The sequence below is a fragment of the Botrytis sinoallii genome, assembly GCF_014898435.1.
Source record: "Botrytis sinoallii strain Bc 23 chromosome Unknown BSIN_015, whole genome shotgun sequence".
NCBI classification, from domain to species: Eukaryota; Fungi; Ascomycota; class Leotiomycetes; order Helotiales; family Sclerotiniaceae; genus Botrytis; species Botrytis sinoallii.
Window position 1 is genome coordinate 425,444 of NW_024066042.1, and position 19,045 is coordinate 444,488.

Genomic DNA, 19,045 nt, shown 5'->3' on the forward strand with positions numbered 1-19,045 from the left:
TGATGCTGCAACTTTGAAATAGGCTAAGAATATGTAATTCTTCGCTGCTAATAAAGGTGAAATTCATGTCATTGCGGAAAGTGGTGCTCTTGGTACAATTTATTCGAATCAGTTTGTTGAGATCATGGCGATTACACATTGCACACATGAGGATACATCATTTCTACAGTCACAATCATCAAGCTTGAACGACGAAGCATTTAGAAATCGTATCATTTTATTATATTAGTGGACAGCTGTCTAACTAATTTCCGGATACTGTAACAGGATGTACCCGAAAACTCTAGTATCTATGGTCTACATTTATTGCAGATAATTGAGAACCCAATCGAGTCATTATCTATCCGGGTTTATTAAGTTAAAGCAGTTGATACCACCATTATCGAAACAACATGGGGGATCAGTGCCTGCGCAATTACCATCAGGTCTACAGTTGCAAATTGGCCACACTGGTCCGCACGAAAAATCTAAACAGCAAACGGGTGCGTTAGGACCTCCAGCTCGTTTTTTACATCCATCCTCGAAACATTGTCCGCAATCATCGCTCGTGCTGAAGTATCGCTTTTCGTAATATTGACTTGAGGGTGCCAAACGAGTAGCTCCGACAATGGGAGGAATGATGAGGACGGTAGGATATGCCGGCAAAAAGCTGCTGTATATCGCGGAGGTGACTGTACCACGCTCCAACATCTCAGGAGGCAGCATGACCGACGTGCGCTTAGCAGGATACCACCAATACCACCCCGATGGGCTGGTTGGGGCATAGTAGATAGGATGACGATCGCCTCCCACGCCGCCCACGATGACGACACCATTTTGGGGCATACCGGCGATTTCTTTACCGTAGACGACAGGAGGGTTATTTACATTGTCTGTGTCTTCCTCTTGCTCACCAGGAACTCCAGTTGGACACCAAGGTGCTTCCTACAACAGAGCAAAATTAGTTACTGTTTGCTATAGAACTTTCGGTGCGGAATGAGGGGATATTAAACGCAACAACTTATTTTACTTACAGTAGTAGTTGTTGTTGCAAACACAGTACATCCTGAGACCAGCGATGTCTTAGTAGTTGTACACGAGCCAGTTTTGCATGAGACTATGAGATCGACAAAGTTAGTGACTGCCCAAGTAAAAGTTCAAGATAAGCTGAGAAATTCAAAGCTGTCTCTGCCTTGAGAAGTGAAGCGGAGACAAAAAAGGTATCAATAGATACCTATGAAGTGGGCTTACCAAATTCATCTGTAACAGTCGAAGTCTCACACTCAGACTCAGTCTCGGACTCGCTACTGGGCTGACCGGCGGTATCGCAGTTTACAGTGCAGATAGTACCGCAATGTTGTGTGCAAGTGGACTTTGGCGGAGCTTTGTGGAAACTAGTTGTGGGATGACTCTTATCTGGGGGGCAGTTAACCTTGATGAGTCCAAAGTTTAGACAAGGCAACTTTGGTACTGGAGGCCATGGAAGTGGAGGGAAGGTTGGGAAAGGGATTTTAGGGTCCACGGGGTTAGGCTTACTAGAGAATAATGGGTTAGTGATTGCTCTTTGAACTTTCTGCACCAGAAAATGAAAACTGCGAGGCTATAACTTGGAGTGAGGATTTTGACTTACGGGCGCCAATAGTAACCATACGATTGTACCGGCACTGTAATTATGATAATAGGAGAAGTAGTCTGTCCTGAGGTCGTCGGTACCGGAATGGATATGACGGCTGTTGTGCGGCTAGGATCATTGGTGAGACTTGTAAGCTGATCTATAGAGAAAGTTTGACAGACTACATTGGAGCAATAAGTGGTCTCCGATAGACCCGGCCATTCAACAGGAGGGAAAATGACAGCGCCATTCGTTGATGTAGATGTGATAGTTGCTGACGCATCACCACCAATTTGCCAGTTGGATGGCGAAGTGACAGGATTGAACCACAATTGAGTTGTGTACACAATCGAGATCATATTGACTGTAATAATCACAGGAGATGGCTTGAACATTGAAGTCATAGAAAACGAGAAGTCGGAAGAGTCAGTGACGACCATGTCGAAGAAACTAACCGTCGATCCTGTACTTGGTTTTGGGGTAACAACAGTGGTGAGCACAGTAGCGTCATTACCTTTGCCAAGAACCAAAGTAGTTTTGACTGGTGGAAAAGAGAAGACAGTTTCACCATGATATGTACTGGGTGGGAATACCTGTATGGTGAGGGAGAGTTAGTGAATGGTTCTCAAGAACATTTTCTGATTCAATGGAAAGTATGGGGCAATTAATTCGATGTGTAACTTACAAATGTACAAGGAGGATTGCAATCAACTTCAGGGTCCTGAGCTGTAAATATGGCTGGGTCAATATACACTGGACCTGAACCATCTTCAAGTTTTGACTATGGGATGTTAGTGGTGGAACTTCCAAAATGGAACAGAAGATAAAAGCCAGCTCAAGTGGTCCATCAAATTGATCGATTCAAACCATCGTGAGTGTTCATGCAAGTCCAACATGAGATGAAAAACTGGAATCAACTTACGCAAACATCGCTCGGACACCATCCATGCCAGCAAGCAAATTGGCAGAGCGGCCCAAAAGTAGCATGATCGAGACCAGCTGCAGGGACGCCCACAACATCGGGGTTTGCTTTAGGTGGTACATTAAGTGGACCTTGTGCGGTGCAAGTCTGTAGATCGAAGATTTAGTAAATTTTCACCAGAGTCGAGGGGAAACAAAATATAGGTAGTCTACTTACGCAAGCGTTGATTGGGCAATATCCAAAGTTGCATGCAAAACTGCAAAGACCTTCGAGTAAGCCAGCACCAGTACCAAGGACACAAGCTGGAGGCGTAAAAGGCGAAACTGTTGGTGTGGCCATCGGCAGACCGGATACGGTACCACACTAAAAAATGTTGACGTTAGTAATTCCGCATGAAGTGAAAGAGTGAAGCATAGCTAGCCTCCTCAGGAAAAGAGGACATGAAAGAACAGCTTGACGTTAGACATTGAGAAAGGAGATTTTCTTACATGTTCTGGAGGACAGTAGCCATAAACACAAGCAAAGTTGCATAAACCCTCATAATTTGCATCGGCTCCAGCGATAGGATAGCCAACTGGTCCTGAGACCTTTGGAAGCTTTGCCTTTCCCATGCCGGTACAGTAACAAGCGCCTTTGGGACAGTAACCAAGTGCACAAGAATATGCACAGAGCTTTTGAAAGTCGCCAGCGCCAGAACCACTGGTACAGTTCAAGTTGCAGATACTGGCGTCAGGCAACGCAGGGGATAAATCACCCGTTGCACCCATGACATATGCGTTATAGTTTGCGAGTCTTAGTTGGCAGTCATTGGAGATGTGGACGTCACCAATAGCTGAGCATACGACTGTGCCGCCTCTGCTGATGACAATAATCACAGGTCCAGTGCCCTTGATGTCAACACTTCCGTGATAGATACCCACACCTCCATATGGTTTCTTCAACCATTTAGCGCCAGTATCAACACCACCGATGGTAACGATGACATCTGCTTCGGAAGAAAGAAGTGCGGAGTAGAAGATTTTGTCTTGCGCCACCTTAGATGGTGGAAACTCAATCAACAGTCTAAATTTATTCAATATTAGCAACTGTGTGTTGACAATGAGAAGTGGAAGGAGGGGTTTGATTTATACTGACTGAGAAGCAGTGTTTCCTGTTGTGCCACCTGTGCCGCAGCCTGCAGAATTTGGATTGGGACGATACCAAGCTTGGACTCCTTCTTGGCCTATACTTGAGTAGCCAGTCTTGTAGGTTTCGATGATGTAAGGAAGGAACAAAAGCCAGGCGTCATGGGGCATTCCCAAAGCATAACTGTTAAAAATCATGGTATTAGCGTTGTCTGTCAAGGACAGAGTTGTGGTAGGTAAAGGAAGAGATGTGCTTAAAGAAGAGGAAAAATGTGCTCGAGATCGGGGAGTAAAGCTGGGTGAAAGCCAGCAAAAGTTGAGGACAGTGTACGTACTTGTAAGGGGCAGAGCGCATTGCACCCATGGTTGTTTCATCAATAGGTCCAACTGTCACGTAATATGATTAGAAAAATGTAGTAAAACGCATGAATCATAAAGATGAAAGTTGAGACTTACCGTAATGAGATTCTCCGTAGTCGTTCCATGATATGATTTCAACGAGATGAGGTTGCCAGTATATGACTTCTTCCCATCTGTCATACCATAAATCGTCGCCTCGCCAAAGCCAATTCTTATGGAACTGTGGCAGATTGGTGTAGAACCAAGGGCTTACAGGCATCATGTAAGGCATTTTACCAAGAAATTGGTTGTATGAGGCGTCAACATATGTGTTCATGTCTGTGTTGCCCCAAGGCCAAGCTATTTTGTGTTAGAAAAGGAAATAAATTGGGGACTCATTACTTACCAGCCCAACTGAAGAGACCATCTGCAACACCAAGTTTTACAGCAGCTTGAGCACCTAGGGAAGACCAATCTGGAATGAAGACAATGCCGGTCTGTGCCTTGATTTGACGCCAAGCATCAGCATTTCCTGCTCCCTCGAAAGTGGAAACCAAAGGCTTTCCCTTATAGATGTAATATGCATCGTTTCCAATGTATTGATTGAGGTAACCCATGATGGCGTCATATGACCAGTTACTAGTCTCGTCAAACGAGAAAAGACACTTGAAACCGACTTTCTTGGCAGCAGCAAAAGCATAAGCTACTTGGGTCAGTAAGTTCTGATCTGTGCTAGCCATATTCAAGACAAAGGCATCAATGTGAGCCTGCTTTGCTCTCTGTAAAAATAAGTCAGCGCTGTCCAAGAGTATCGAGAGTTCATGCAAAGGAGGGAAAACTTACGGTCATGTCTCGAGTCCATTGTGAAACTCCCCAAAAGGGAACGTTGCCGACCTAGTTCAAAGGGTTAACATTCAACAACAAAGCTACGTGCAAGCAGATGCGAGTGTTTAGCCAACCATGAAATGAGCAAAAACGGCTTTGTCATCAACAATACATATTGCTGAATCGGCAGCGGCAGCGCGTCGAAAGTGATTGAGATCAGTATAACCGGGAAGGGAAACTGCAGTCTGTAATTGGAGTGTGATAGCTAAAAGCCAACTGAATAGGTGAAGAATCTTCATGTTGGCAATTTGAAGACTCTGGAAAGAGTGAAAGTTAAACAGTCTCTAGCATCAATTGGATTTCCAATAGATGTAGGGCTGGGTGTTTTTGTTAAGACAAATCAGAAAGTAAAGGAATGTAAAGAATTGGAAAGTAAAGGAAGGTAAAGAGAGAACTGGGAGGAAAGTTGGAGGAAAATGTGGGAGAGAAGGTTGAAGATTTTGTAGCTGGGAAGGAAAAGTATATAAATTTTTTCAAGATACACTAGTTCTCATGGCCCTCAACAATTCTTACAAGCTAGACCCGATATGATTGCTACTTAGGTTGCGAAACTAGAGAACAATGAGCTCAATCCAAGGTTGATCTTCGGGAAAGGAAGTAGATCGAGGTCTAACATCAGAATAGATGGCTGCCCTGGAAACCGATGAAAGAAAGAAGAGAATGGTACGAGTGTCTCGGGTTTCGGTATTAACATTCACTTCCGAACTTATGAAATCCACTAGTCCTTAGTATGGAGAATATTTGTCTGTCTATCCAGGTAGGTATACTGATTTCCCCATGAAATGAAGGAATTTAGATAAGTTGAATATAAGGAATGCTAGTATCTAGTCCTCAATAGTTTAGTTTCTGTCTACTCACTTTTAATAAGATTCAAATGGTTTGTCTAATTGCTTACCTATTGAAAGACCCTTTTTTGACTGATGAGGCTAAATCAGGAATGTTCGACTTTCAAATTGTTTATATATCAGATAGATAGTTTACCACCAGTAAACTATAGAGTTATTAGATCTACTATGATGTGCTTTTTTGCTCTAATAACTTGGTCATGAGCCTTGCCTATGTTGATAATCAGCAATATTATCTACCAGCAAGATCAGAATTGAAACACAGAAACTTTCAATATTAGGATAGAAAAAAAGAACCTTTGATCTGAATATTAGGAACTGTAGATTTAATCGTAGTTTTTCATAAATATTGTGTGCCGTGAATACCCTTCTAGCGTAAAGTTGACAGATGAAGAAATGAGGATCTAAATGATATCATTGGACTCACAAAATCTCATTTCCCAACAAGCACCATCAAGGTCCCTCAAGTTTCTTGAAGGGAAGGCGCAGTCACATATTCACTTCTGAAAATATTTTCAACAGAGAAATTGTAAAATGAGGTTTCTCGGGTACCCGGATCTTGCCGTATGTTACCTCAACAAAGGTTGATATCAAAGTTTCACACTTTCTCCAAACAAGGCTTGACGTTCTCCAAGAGAAAAGCCCTTCCTTCCTCTCCTTCTCTTCTTCCTTGATTTAAAAAAAACACACACAGACAAAAACATTGTACAAAGAACCTCAATTACCATTGACAAAAGCCAACATGACTTCTTTGTTTGGTATTGTCATTTCTAAGAGCTTAATGCTCTTATTTGTTTACACCATCCTACTTGCTCCACTCGTCAGTTTCACAAGCGCAGAAGTCAGCCACAATGCAGCAGCTCTCCCAATTGATCAACTTGTTTCTCAAACTGCTCAGACTAAGGTTGATAATTTCACACAAGCAATGACTTCACTCGTCCATCACCACCACAGCCGCCGCCACAACAATGACCATAACAACCATGCCTTCAACATCAGTGCACGTGCAGATCCAGCCCTCTATGCTGCACGAATTCTGAAGGGTAGACAATTGTATTGCACCATGCAGGACAGTCTTGCTCTGACAACCCAGAAGAATGGTGGTGTATCTCAAGAGGCATTGATCTACGATCCGGCAAACCTATACACTGAAGGATTTAGGACTTATGTCTTGAAAGAAGATGATCAGGAAGGACCTGTCTTTGGAGAAGCTTTGGATGAAACACTAAATTTCCTTGGATCAGATGTTTGGGAACATGATGAGCCTATGCCAGTCTTGGTTCGTGAAGCACACACTGCAAAAGGATTCTCTCAGATCGACACACTTGATCATCAGTTATGGCATGATAGTTCTCGTCTTATAGAAGTAAGTACCATCAATGACCACATCTTTCTAATGGAAACTAATATATGAATTTCAGCCAACAGGAGCAGAATGGGAAACCTTGATCAACTGTGATCCTGGACTTCTTGTAGCAGACAGAAACGTCAGTCCAGCCTCACTGGAATTTAACAAGAATGCCGACGATGTCCCACGTATATGGAGTTGGTCTGATGCGGTTTTCCTATACTATAAGAGAGTCTGTGGTTTGTTATCCCATGAAACCCTTACTTGATGAACAATCACTGAATTTCTTTATTGCAGGTGCGTCTGCAATCAAAAACCTAGAATGGATAATCCGAGCAGGAATCGTCAACATAGAAACCAACACAATGGTCAAGATGGCTTTGAGAGCAAGCGGACATAATACTATACCACTTTGGGGAGATAGGATAACTATACACCCAACTGATGATCCCTTCTTTGCTATTCTTGGAAGCAAGAATGGTGCTGGTGTCGGCTTTCTACTCAACCAACACAAGGATGTAGTCACTGGTCTGGGTGTCAAGAAGGTGAATAGTATAACAATTTGGACTTACGGAGAAGAGGCCCTTGACATCAGCAGTACAAGGACAGACGACTTTCCTGATTTTACTCTTTGTTTACTCTTTGAGATTGTTCCTGTTGCTTCACCAAATCAAATTCCTCCACCAACCGTCTGAAAGGAACAAACAAGAAAGCATCTAGAGCATTGAAGTCATCATATTCTGAAGGGAATAATGTTCAGAAAAGGTTGCTAGTTAGACCGCAAGGATAAAGTTCATCAAGAACAGCTATCAGAACGAAACGCTCTGAATAGAATTAATTTAATGAAAAAAGAACATGAAAACCCCTTCTCGAGATTTCTCCACTAGTGATATGTAATTGTGCGTAGATTCGAAAAGCTGCCAGCTTTACTTATGATCATAATGAGAGTGATGTTGAAATAAACATTTTGATGCTCCGGCATCCCTGATCATGGGCTGATTAGTCATCAGATCCATACCAGAAACGGCGGATGCAGGTGAGACACTTTCCAAAGTCAAAATCGTATAATGCATCCAAAAATCATTTGATTTTGATGTTGATAAAAACATACGATCTGATTGCTTGTCGCAAAATGAATATTTCAGTGGAGTTTCAAGGCCCTCGAGATAATAGTTCAAAAGCCTTCGCCAAGTTGAAGTTTCTCATCAGCTCATGAACCCGCTAGTATTTCATGAAAATTGGTTCATGAAACTCCAACATTTTGCATCCATGATTTTCGGTTTCGAGTTACTTCCAACCCTTCTAGTAAGATGGTTATCGCACGACGACAAAAGGCTTGGGAATGCGATAATTTCCCAGGCATTATTTCAAGCTCATATATGATCACCAGATCATGAACCGACAGCAAGCAAGGAAATGACATGGAACCCTTCATTCAACACATTCTAGAAGAGAAGTCTCTTCCTCATCATGAATATTTGTTCACTCGAGGCTTCATGGTACAGTTCCGATGAATATTGGTCAGAAAATGAGAAAGAGGCCAGATACCAGGAAAGGGACGACTAGTCCAAAAACTGCTGTGAGGACATGCTTGTGTGTATTTATCTCCAGAATTACCTTGAATTTCTGCAGACTTTCCAATGTCCTACGAAACGGTTACCAGATCCAAGCGGTGCTGTGTGAAAATATTCTTGGCAATGCAGCAATTCAAAATCAGCAGTAACTGAGCCATAAAAAGACGGCAGTGTGGTTAAAATTCCAACAAATCTAGCCGTACCAACTTCCAAGCAGAGCGCCCAACTTTCCGAAGAATATGGAAATCCCTTCTCGTACTGATAGATTATGCAATAGAAACGATGGTTTCTTAAGGAGTTCGGATATCGTACGAGAAAATAGCCCAATAGACATGCTCCGACCAACCACCGGGAACATTATCGTCAGTAAATGTCTTTCTTCCCCGGAAGAGTAAAACAGGCCGACTGACAAAAAATAACGGTAACGGCGAGACTTTTACCTGATCCAGAGAGCGATTACCACTTACCGAAGCAATTACCCAAAACTACGCCCCCGCACCCACGGAAATTCAATTCCCGGAACACAATAACCAACATCTACTAACCTGACCAACCAACAAACCAACCAACCAAATAACAATACCCAATATTCCCTTACTCAATTCACCATCCTCTACTCAAAACACTCCGCTCTTTCACCAGCCACAAGCACAATACTGATATCCATACCTATCATCTATTTGTCATCGGCCTGTCACCGTCCTCACGTTCCAAACACACCACAGCATGCGTAGCACAGCATCAACTGAAACATCCTCAACCGCTATATCCGCAGTATACCGTATGATTACCCGTCGAAGACCATTTCTGTGTAATCTGTACACGACATAAAACACATAATGAGTTTGTGTAATCTTTAGTATTATGCCGAGACCCTGAGCTGCAGTTTTGGAGCCTCGTGGAGATATGTGTAACTACCTAAGTTTAACAGCCAGGAGAAGTTTGGGAGCTTGAAATGAACACACTGACTAATCCCGGTGGAATGATTGAAGGGATGATGGAGAATGAGGACCAAAAACAAACTTACCACTCATTGGATTTCTGTACCGCTTGTAAAAAATTCATGAATTACTATAATCAATACTCCATCCATTCTGTATACATCTAATTAAGTAGGTACATTAATTTCCAAAGAATGTGGTATCAAATCAAATCAAATCAAACAAAATCATGAATAAACCTCAGTTGTCTCGCCCCGAGCACGAGCACGAGCGCACCAAACTTTTCATCCCTCCCACTCCTAATCCTGCGAAGTGAATTGTCAATACCTTTCCTCCATTAAACTCCATCCTTAATATCCGTCAAAGGTCCTCATCGGTAGCCTTTACCCACTTCGTTTCTCATCATTCCTGCATACCCACTCTCGCTATCTGTGTACGAAAACGGCCTTTCTCTTTCCGGCGAAGGCGCGCCCGCCGTCATACTCGCGCTTCTACTTGGAGCTGGGAGCTCAATCGGGCCCTGGCCTTGGTTTTGCCTTTCTTTCTCTTGTAATCTGCAGTGGATTGATCAGCATACGCGCTTTTCACAATATTTCCAAAAATGGATTGAAGAAAAAATAACAGTAGAATAAAACATACCTCAAAGCGTCTTGTGCACTCCTATCATCCATCTCACTCAATGTCTGTCCTCCATACCCCTGAGAACTTAGATGTGACTCGTGATTATGCGCCGGGCTAGGGAATCCAGGACTTCCCATCGGACTTCCAACTGATACACTCTGATACTGGCCATTTCTAACCGTCTGCATACCCACCTCATCAATCTGCGGACTTCGACTTCTAAAACTGTTCGTATCGGGGTCCGTGTAAGCACCATGATGAGGTGAAAAGCGTCCAGATGCGGTATCTAAGCCCGATAGACCAGATGCAAACTTGGACATGTTTGGATAATTGGCTTCGGAAACTGTACGACCGCCTTGCGACATATATGAGTTATGAGAATCATCGTAAGGGTTGCTGCTAGCTGGAGGCCCAGACGATGGCCCATTGTGAAATACTTCTTTCATGGTTCGGTGGCGACCGCACATGTAGAATAGAGCGCCTGCTAGAGCTATTACAGCGACTGCACCAACGACGATACCGGCAATGGCGCCAGCCGGTAATGATTTATGAGAGGAGCCAGAAGCGACGGCTTTTGCAGTTTCTAAGGGAAAATATTCATTGGGAGAGAACTCCATCGTTGCATTTTCAGCATACGCAAACTGAACATCGAAGGTTTGCGTAGCATTGGCATTTATAACCCCAACCATACCCTCTTGACAAGCACCAGGAGCGGAACAATAGAAGAATATAGGTTCCGTGTCGTTAATGCGTAAGTTAAATATAGGCGGCTAATTAAGACTCGTTAGCATCATTTGATCAATCTACAGGAGATAGCGAGTGTCTAACATTATTCGAGACAATAGCAGTAGGTTCGAAACCACTCCAGAATCCAATCTTTCCTGCCCCAGTGTCTTCGTATGGTATACATGGTTCTGTAAGGTTGAAATCAACTATTGTCTATCAACAAAAGATTTGGGGTAAAATACGTTTGTATTCTGCTCTCGCCACAGAATGATTTAATGGATAAAAGCGAAATTCTGCAGAGGCCCGTTAGTCCAACATAAATGCGATGTTCATCATAATGACTTACCAATAATATCTCCAACATCCGCCGTTAATTCTCTAGGATCGTAATTGAGGCCATCCTGATATTCATTAACATTCAATCGTAGCACAATTGCAATCGCAAGATCAACTTACTGCACCGACCGATACAACATGCGTCGTGACAGCCGTCTTCGAAGCGCTTATCGATGAACTTGTGGATGAACTTGTGGTGGATGCCGATGAAACAAAGCTTATCTTTGACGCTGAAGCCGTGGAAGAACTATCCGCAATTGAACCCTCTGTACTAGAACTTTCAGCCCGGACCGAAGCAAGGATTGATAGCTCTAAGAGAGCGAATAGCCTCGACAGCATCATTTTGAACGTCAAGTCGTCAATTAATCAATACGATTTGTAAAGAACGAACCTTATCATGCTGCAAGAAAAACAAAACAAAGAATAAAGAATGTGAAAAAGGTGTACCAGTACAGAAATCAGGCGGAAATCTTACTTACATGCGGGGTGGTTGTCCATATCAAGAACCGACCAGCGAAGCCAGCCCCCCCCATGAAAAGATAACTTGGGACAGTATTGTAAGAGCAGTAATAGTGTGCGGCTGAGTCAGAGAACAGCCTGGCAAATCTTGCAAATCTTTCCAAATTTTCACGTAGTATCGACTGAGTGAACTTGGCATGGAGTACAGCGGTGTATTACCCGGTAGCTATGGGGGATTTGGGCCATCATAATTCACGTTTATCTTGAGCCATCCATACACACCAAGTGCTTCAAAAAGTGCGGAAGTTCTGAGACGTTTTTGTCGGCTGCATTCACCCATCACGTAAATAATCCCCATGAAAAAAAGAGGACCCGATGTTAGCAATGTAGCATGTATGTAATTTATCCACAAGGAAGTTCATATCTTTAGAAATACCATTCCTAACTAGGGAAAATCAGAAAAAATCGATATCGGACGCAGCCTCCACTTGTAGGATTCTGCAGGGAGAGAATGGGGGCTGGAATCATTGATTGACGGAATCCAGGCTTATGGCCGATGCTTGTCGGTAACCGTGCCAATGGTAACCGAACTTCCAGAAGCCTTACGCATTGACCGAATGGACCCCTGAGGGGCCCCTTGCCTGCTTACATCTCTCGTATTGCCTAATTTCTTGATTGAGATTCGCGTGGAAAACGTGGTGGAAATGGTGTGACTGCGTAATCTTTGACCAATAAAGTACATAATATGTTTATAAAATTGACAAGAGTCTAATCTTGTATATGGGTATATGGCACACCTTTAAAACCGATCACTGAACCTTCTTTGCTTTCGCCTTTGTCTTTTCCATCTTCGAGGACTGTAGAAGACCACTTTCAACAGCCAAGGACCATAGGCACCATAGGTAACATATACCAAACCCAGAAACTCCAACGGCGACATTCATGACTACCCAAAAATCAGGGAAAGGAGCAGGTGGCGTCCAGAAAATTTCTCCCAAATGCCAAGCGACCATTGCTTGATAAAAGAGCGTGTGTATCAATGTTGTTCCAAATCCTATCCAATTGCCATCATTATGCTGCGCATACACCTCAAAAGAAAAGGGTGGAAGCCCAAGAAGGTATAGCCACAGGAGAACCAGAACGAAGTAAGGAACACGCAACTCTACTCGTTGCAACAATGGAAACATTGTAAAAGCACCCAGAACATTGGCAAATGCTATCCATGATCGAGTTCCTTTGCTAAGTCCTCCTCGACCAGCCAGCATAACAGTCATTGGCATTAGAGGTAACAAGACGCTTTTCTCATGTACCTGGAAACTGAATAGGAAGAATCCCCACGCTGATGTTGCCAAGGCCAAGGGCAATAGATCCTTTCGTGGTTTGAAGAATATAATCAAGCATGGAGGAGTTATGGATGCTAAAGTGATAAGTAGTGAAGCTTTCTGAAGAAGACCCTGATCAAAGTTTCGGAGCTTGATAGCGACATTTAACGCGCACCAGAAATTGGCCACTTTATCTTCAAAAAGACCCCGCGCAAAAGGGAACACTCGGTATATAACCTGTGCACTTTGCTGTATGATAGGATAATACCAAGCGCGATAATCAAGTTTGTATGAAAGATGGCTAAGAATGGGTAATGGCGCTGCGAAACCATCAAGCTCTGGTCGGGCACTGATACCTTGACTTTTCTCGTAGAGAGCACCCAAGAACAGGGGCAGAAATAGGACCGCAAATGATACCAAAGTAACAATCGCGATTCCTAAGAACCTAGGAATATTGATAGGAAATATGCAGACTCCTAGTAGGTATGCAAACATCGCAGGAGCATAATATAAAGCCATCTGCTTGAATCCCAATGCCATGACAAAAAATACACAGCTCCACATGTATCTGCCAGCTAGTACACTAGACATGCTAGCAAGAACCAATCCAAGCATTACTGTATTGTATTGAAAATGTGCATGGTCGATGAGAATCGATCCGGGTTGCATAAGTATCGCTGTCAGAGCAATTGATGCTGTCCATATATTTACAGCTTGAAGCTTACTTAATCGTCGAACGAAGATGACCGCTGCGGGTACAAACACTAAGTATTCGGAAATGATAACTGTAGCCCTCATGAAAACCTTCATTGTTGGATCATCGAGTCCCCGCGACGTGTATAAGGCGAACCACGATGGGTTTATAAGTCCTCCGATCTTTCCAAGAACCCAACTATGATATGCGGTTAAGGGCGGATAGTCCAATCCCCACCATTCGAGATCATGGAAGTACCATTGTGAAATCGGAAGTTGCGTTGTAATCTCCATCCAGTGCCTCTGAGCTTCGTAGTCGCCATGCATCGGTGGGCTTTGAAATCCTGCCGTGGAGAGTCAGTAACAGAGCTCAGGGTAGTTGGCAGAGTTTACAAACGTACCAGAATATCCCCAAAGTCCAGCAGCCCACCTAAACAGACCTACGGTCATCAATATTAAAGGAAGTACCACCCATTGCGATGTTGAACTACGCGCAGACCAAAGTAGAGAGGCCAATGGATACGTGGGTTGATTTCCACTCATACGCCTGGCTGTTGGCGTGGTAGGAGTAACTATCGAATCACTCTCAGACATAACTTTTTTGGATCGTTGACCTCGCGATCGAGTTTTGTACGGTGAGGGAGAAGGTCCAGCCATTGTCACCGAAAGATTGAAGCCGAATAATGAACTATTATCATTGCTTGAAGTAAATTGCAAGTTTGACTCCGGAATATGTTGGGTCGACCGGTCATGTAACCGATTTCCCCACTATGTGCACGTCCCTACTACGTGCACGACTTTGAAAATATCAACATTATGGCTTCAAACATCGATGATATGCCTTTAGAGGCTCGTATAGAGCTTGCATTAGATCATTTGAAAGGGGTTCAAGCTCCTAAATACACCCAGACAGCTAATTTCTTTAAAATTGATCGATCCACGCTCTCCCGGCAGCATAGAGGTAAAACCACCTCGAGAAAACAGTTCCTCTCCAATACGAAACAAGCGCTTTCTAGCAATCAGGAGGAGGTTTTAGTTGATCAAATCAACAAGCTGACACAGAGATCTATCCCTCCTACAAGCCGCATAGTCAGAAACCTTGCAGAAGAGATCCTAGGCAGAGAGGTGGGAAAGAACTAGACTAGCAATTTTGTCAAAAGGCATTCAACACGTCTTAAAAGTCGGTATCTCCGTTGCATTGATAATTTGCGTGTGAAAGCCGATAATGTTGCTATATTTGATTACTTTTATGATCTGGTTTGAGCTATTTTCTATTGTTGTTGATCTTTATTACCTAAAACGCTCTTGCTAATGCCCCTCTTTTTTTAATTTAGTTGATAAAAGTGACCATAAAATACGATATACGGCCGAGAGATATATACAATTGGGACGAGAAGGGCTTTATGATCGGTATGGGGAGGACTATGAAGAGGATAATGAGTGCTAGCGCCTATAATAGAGGCAGAGTGACAAAAGCTAGGCAAGATGGATCAAGAGAGTTTATCATCCTATTGGCAGCTATATGTGCTGATGGGATAGCTCTCCCTTCTGCTCTTATTTATAAAGGAGACTCAGGGGATCTATAAGATATATGGGTTCAGGATGTAGGGGAGAAGGATAAAGCCTATTTTGGAGCCTCAAGCAATGGGTGGTCGTCGAATGCTTTTGGCCTATATTGGTTTATAAACGTATTCGACCCTGCTACACGTCGAAAAGCAGGTGGAAGATATCGTCTACTTATTGTCGATGGTCATTCTAGTTATGTCAATATGGAATTCCTTTCAAAATGCGATGAATTAAAGATTATTGTTTTAATTCTCCCCCCTCATTCTACATATCGACTACAGCCTCTCGACATTGGAACCTTCGGTGCCCTTTCGACGAATTACAGTACATTATTGAATGATTTGATGCACAATAGCAGGGGGATTGTTGGTATAACAAAGCGCATGTTTTGGGGCATATTTAAAAAGGCTTGGGAGCTCACTTGTACGAGGCATAATATCTTACGATCCTTCGAAAAAACGGGCATATATCCTATGAATAGGAGTCTTACGATCGACTGTATTGCTCCGGAAGCTCCTCTTACGCCACCTACATCATTTAAAACTCGCAGGGATGCTCTTGCTACACCGTATACGTCAAAAGCGATGTGTAGAATGAAATTAGAATTTCGTCGCGCTCCCACCCATGAGATCACTTTAAAGCTTTTTAAGGCTGCAACTACATTAGGAGCTGAAGCTTCTATACAGGGGCATAGATCTAAAGGTTTAGAAGAGGCTCTAAAGCTTGAAAAAAGGAAAAGAGCTCGTTCAAAGCGTTTAAATCTCATTGGAGAGGAGGGGAATGGTGTGTTTTTATGGTTACCTTCTGCTATTATTAAAACTAGAGCGTATCAAGAAGATAAAGCACTTAAAGAGGAGCAAGAGAAGGAAGCTAAGCTTCAGATAAAAGCTGAAAAGAAAGCTGAAAAGGAATGGAAGGAGATTGAGACGAAAGAGAGGGTATTGCAGAGGGAGGTTGATCGTCAGATTGCACGTGATGCGAAAGAGGAGGTTAAAAAGACTCTAAAATCAACAAAATCTCCAATCAAAAGAGATAAAAAGTTCCCCAAAGCTTCTTCTACTATAGATCTAACATCGACAAAGACTATAGAGCTCTCTGATGCTGTAGAGGCTAATAATTCGAAGGGGAAGGAGGAGGAGGTCATATTGCGATCTAGTAGAGGGCGAGCACTACGAGTTCCATCGAAATTCAAAATCTGAAGATTTTATTATGTTTTTAGATAGTATTGTATCTTATCATTTATCAATTAAATTGCTAGCTCTTTATCTTATAAATTGGAATTGTTATTAATTTTTAAAGTTATTCAAAAAGGGTGATCGAGATCGTGCATATAGCAGGGACGTGCACGTAGTAGGGAAATCGGTTATTAAATTTGTGGGGTGGTGTGCGAAGAACACCACGATATTTATTTTATCCTTGCGCTTAGCCATGATGACACGCTTCAACTTTTGCATCTATGTACCAACAACATCTACGCCAACTCCCAATTGAATGTTTTATTTAAGCGCTTCATATCCTCATGTTTTCCACATCCTTCTTCAGAGTCAGAAAATCCATCATAGAGATTACTTGAGTAGACTAATCGCTCAAGAAACTCTATCTCAACCAATGTACGTAGGTAAGTAGGAAACCTTCAAGTCGAAGTGATCCAACTTCCTATCAACAAATATCAGGAAACGTTCACTTCCAAATTTCTCGAGCATAACCATGTTGCGATGGTGAACCTGCTCACAGCTTTCGAGTGAAAGAAACAGCTTAAAACAAGGCAGCCGATATCACTAAAATCGCTATGCAGTTAGCTCTTGAATTAGATACAGCGGATATACTAGGAATTTTCTTCTCGTCAGCTTTCCATCCCCAAAGTCTAGCATTAAATTATAGTTGCCGCCCATCTGGGTGTACATAACTGCATACGCAGTTGGGGCGATACGATAAGCGTTATCTAGGAGGATTACGATTCCTTTAATATCTGATATGTAGATCCTGCACAGTATCAGGATAGCGCAGCTCTTTGGGGAATTGCCTTCAAATGAGTGATCCAAGTCGGCGCTTGGAGCCTGACATTAGCAAACGATGTTCATCGAGTAGTTATCGATGACACTGCTATGGCACTTTACGATTTGCTGGCGTGGACTCCAATGTCTGATAATACTCGTTGGCAAAACAGTAGTTAATTACAAGGAAAGATATCACGTATAACACTACGGTATATACAAGTCGGTTCTATCGATTCATATTCCATTCGAGCGTCGAAGCCTACAAAATCCCATGAGACCGGCATGCCATGGGCGACCAAACCAGCAATCTTCTGCGTTTAAACCCCGCCATGAACATGGCGGCATCAATATCCCGAACTTAATTCCTATAAAAATCCCAGAAATCCTTTGTAGCGCCCTACACCCTCAGTCAGAAGCCTTATAACATCCATCCTTCCGAAAACGTGATAGTTTGCGTGCAATTTCGACAACGATTCGAGCATTTGAAGCTCAAAAATACGCTCGTGTTTCCTTTCTTTTTTTCGAAACGCACAATGTCATCCAGTAAGCTGCATCATCTAACATTCAATCCAAGAATATGATGGTTCTTTGTCCTCTGTATTGCCAGATATCCCGGAGACTTTTGCGATTCTGAGATTTTATAGTCAGCGGCCACTCTTCAACATTTCCGGTCAGCCTTACCATTGAAGCGCTTTTCTGTCTCTAATTCCGTTTTTATAAATTTGGCGCTCTTCGGTTCAACAGTGAGAAGTAATGGTTCCTTGGCTACATGCTTTGTGTATACTTGACGGCAGCATGCTCCGACGAAAGCTAATATCAAGACCAATAAACCCATGCCAAGGTTCACAAAGACCGTTGGCTCAAGATTGGCCTTGAGTGCTATTAACATTGTGGCTAGACACATATTGAAGGTTGACAGTTGAATGATGTGGTAGATACGTATAATTCAGAGAGTACAATTGGTATCTGATGGTTAAAGAAACGATATGTGATGCAAGAATTTCCGCAAGAATATAATGGGCAAAGGAGTCTCAAGAACACGATTAAGTGTAGGAATTTAAACATCGGAACTGTTGGTTAGTCGTTCGAGACTTCCCTATTGTTCAAGACATATATTTCAGAAGCGCTTCCCAAGAATCTCTAGGATACTGCCGCCGATAGCCTGAATCCTTCCCAAATCCTAAAGCTTGGGCCAACTAGACAAGGTGGATGCTATTCGCGGGAAGGTACACGATACTCGACATCTCTATAAAAAATGCTTCGAATGCTGTTGATTAACGTTTCAGATAGGAAATCGTGCGAAGTGGATGTGTGATGAGCAACTCAAGGACGGTAGATCTTAATTTGACATTAAAGTCACGTGCCGACCCTGTCATCTCGTATGTTTATCGTACATCTCTTTCCACAAACCTGAGCTGGACAAACAAAATTTCGAATGATTTTGAGTCTGACTTAAGGATACGACAGGAAAAATTCATAATACGGAGTAGGTGTAGCGGCTGGCCATGTGCGGTACTGTCGCTTTTGCATGTTTGCTTTTCGATAAGCCACGTCCTCTGCACCTCAGCGCAATGTAGCTACACCAAATTTCCTGATGTCATTGAGCATTATTTGAGGATTCCCTTGATTTCTTAAGCCTACTTAGTTTGAGGACTATTTGAGCGGCAACCTACATAATGTATAATCTCCATTCCCACTGCTAGCGAAATGACATACTTTTATTTCACCACCCAACCAATTTCACGATTATCCTTTC

General features: G+C 42.8%; 5 protein-coding genes across 5 annotated transcripts; 1 reads left to right on the forward strand and 4 right to left on the reverse strand.

Moving 5' to 3' along the window:
• Positions 1–336: 336 nt before the first annotated feature.
• EAF02_008153 (uncharacterized protein) lies at positions 337–5,100 on the reverse strand (the record flags this gene model as incomplete). Its single annotated transcript, XM_038904201.1, has 14 exons — positions 337–924; positions 1,014–1,096; positions 1,231–1,514; positions 1,610–2,184; positions 2,277–2,372; positions 2,514–2,660; positions 2,730–2,876; positions 3,002–3,575; positions 3,648–3,821; positions 3,973–4,024; positions 4,094–4,336; positions 4,383–4,755; positions 4,820–4,870; positions 4,936–5,100. 14 exons carry the CDS (start codon positions 5,098–5,100, stop codon positions 337–339), a joined length of 3,552 nt encoding a protein of 1,183 aa, XP_038755923.1.
• Positions 5,101–6,448: 1,348 nt separating this feature from the next.
• On the forward strand, positions 6,449–7,749 carry EAF02_008154 (uncharacterized protein; the record flags this gene model as incomplete). The annotated part of the gene is made up of 3 exons (XM_038904202.1): positions 6,449–7,072; positions 7,128–7,293; positions 7,352–7,749. The coding sequence occupies 3 exons, from the start codon at positions 6,449–6,451 to the stop codon at positions 7,747–7,749; spliced, it is 1,188 nt and encodes a 395-aa protein (XP_038755924.1).
• A 2,190-nt stretch (positions 7,750–9,939) lies between these two features.
• On the reverse strand, positions 9,940–11,594 carry EAF02_008155 (uncharacterized protein; the record flags this gene model as incomplete). The annotated part of the gene is made up of 6 exons (XM_038904203.1): positions 9,940–10,123; positions 10,209–10,960; positions 11,019–11,104; positions 11,159–11,209; positions 11,263–11,317; positions 11,373–11,594. 6 exons carry the CDS (start codon positions 11,592–11,594, stop codon positions 9,940–9,942), a joined length of 1,350 nt encoding a protein of 449 aa, XP_038755925.1.
• Positions 11,595–12,520: 926 nt separating this feature from the next.
• On the reverse strand, positions 12,521–14,505 carry EAF02_008156 (uncharacterized protein; the record flags this gene model as incomplete). Its single annotated transcript, XM_038904204.1, has 2 exons — positions 14,128–14,505; positions 12,521–14,070 (listed from the first exon to the last, which is right to left on the reverse strand). Exons 1-2 carry the CDS (start codon positions 14,381–14,383, stop codon positions 12,521–12,523), a joined length of 1,806 nt encoding a protein of 601 aa, XP_038755926.1. The 5' UTR covers positions 14,384–14,505.
• Positions 14,506–17,842: 3,337 nt separating this feature from the next.
• Positions 17,843–18,193, reverse strand: EAF02_008157 (uncharacterized protein; the record flags this gene model as incomplete). The annotated part of the gene is made up of 2 exons (XM_038904205.1): positions 17,843–17,919; positions 17,971–18,193. The coding sequence occupies 2 exons, from the start codon at positions 18,191–18,193 to the stop codon at positions 17,843–17,845; spliced, it is 300 nt and encodes a 99-aa protein (XP_038755927.1).
• Positions 18,194–19,045: the final 852 nt, after the last annotated feature.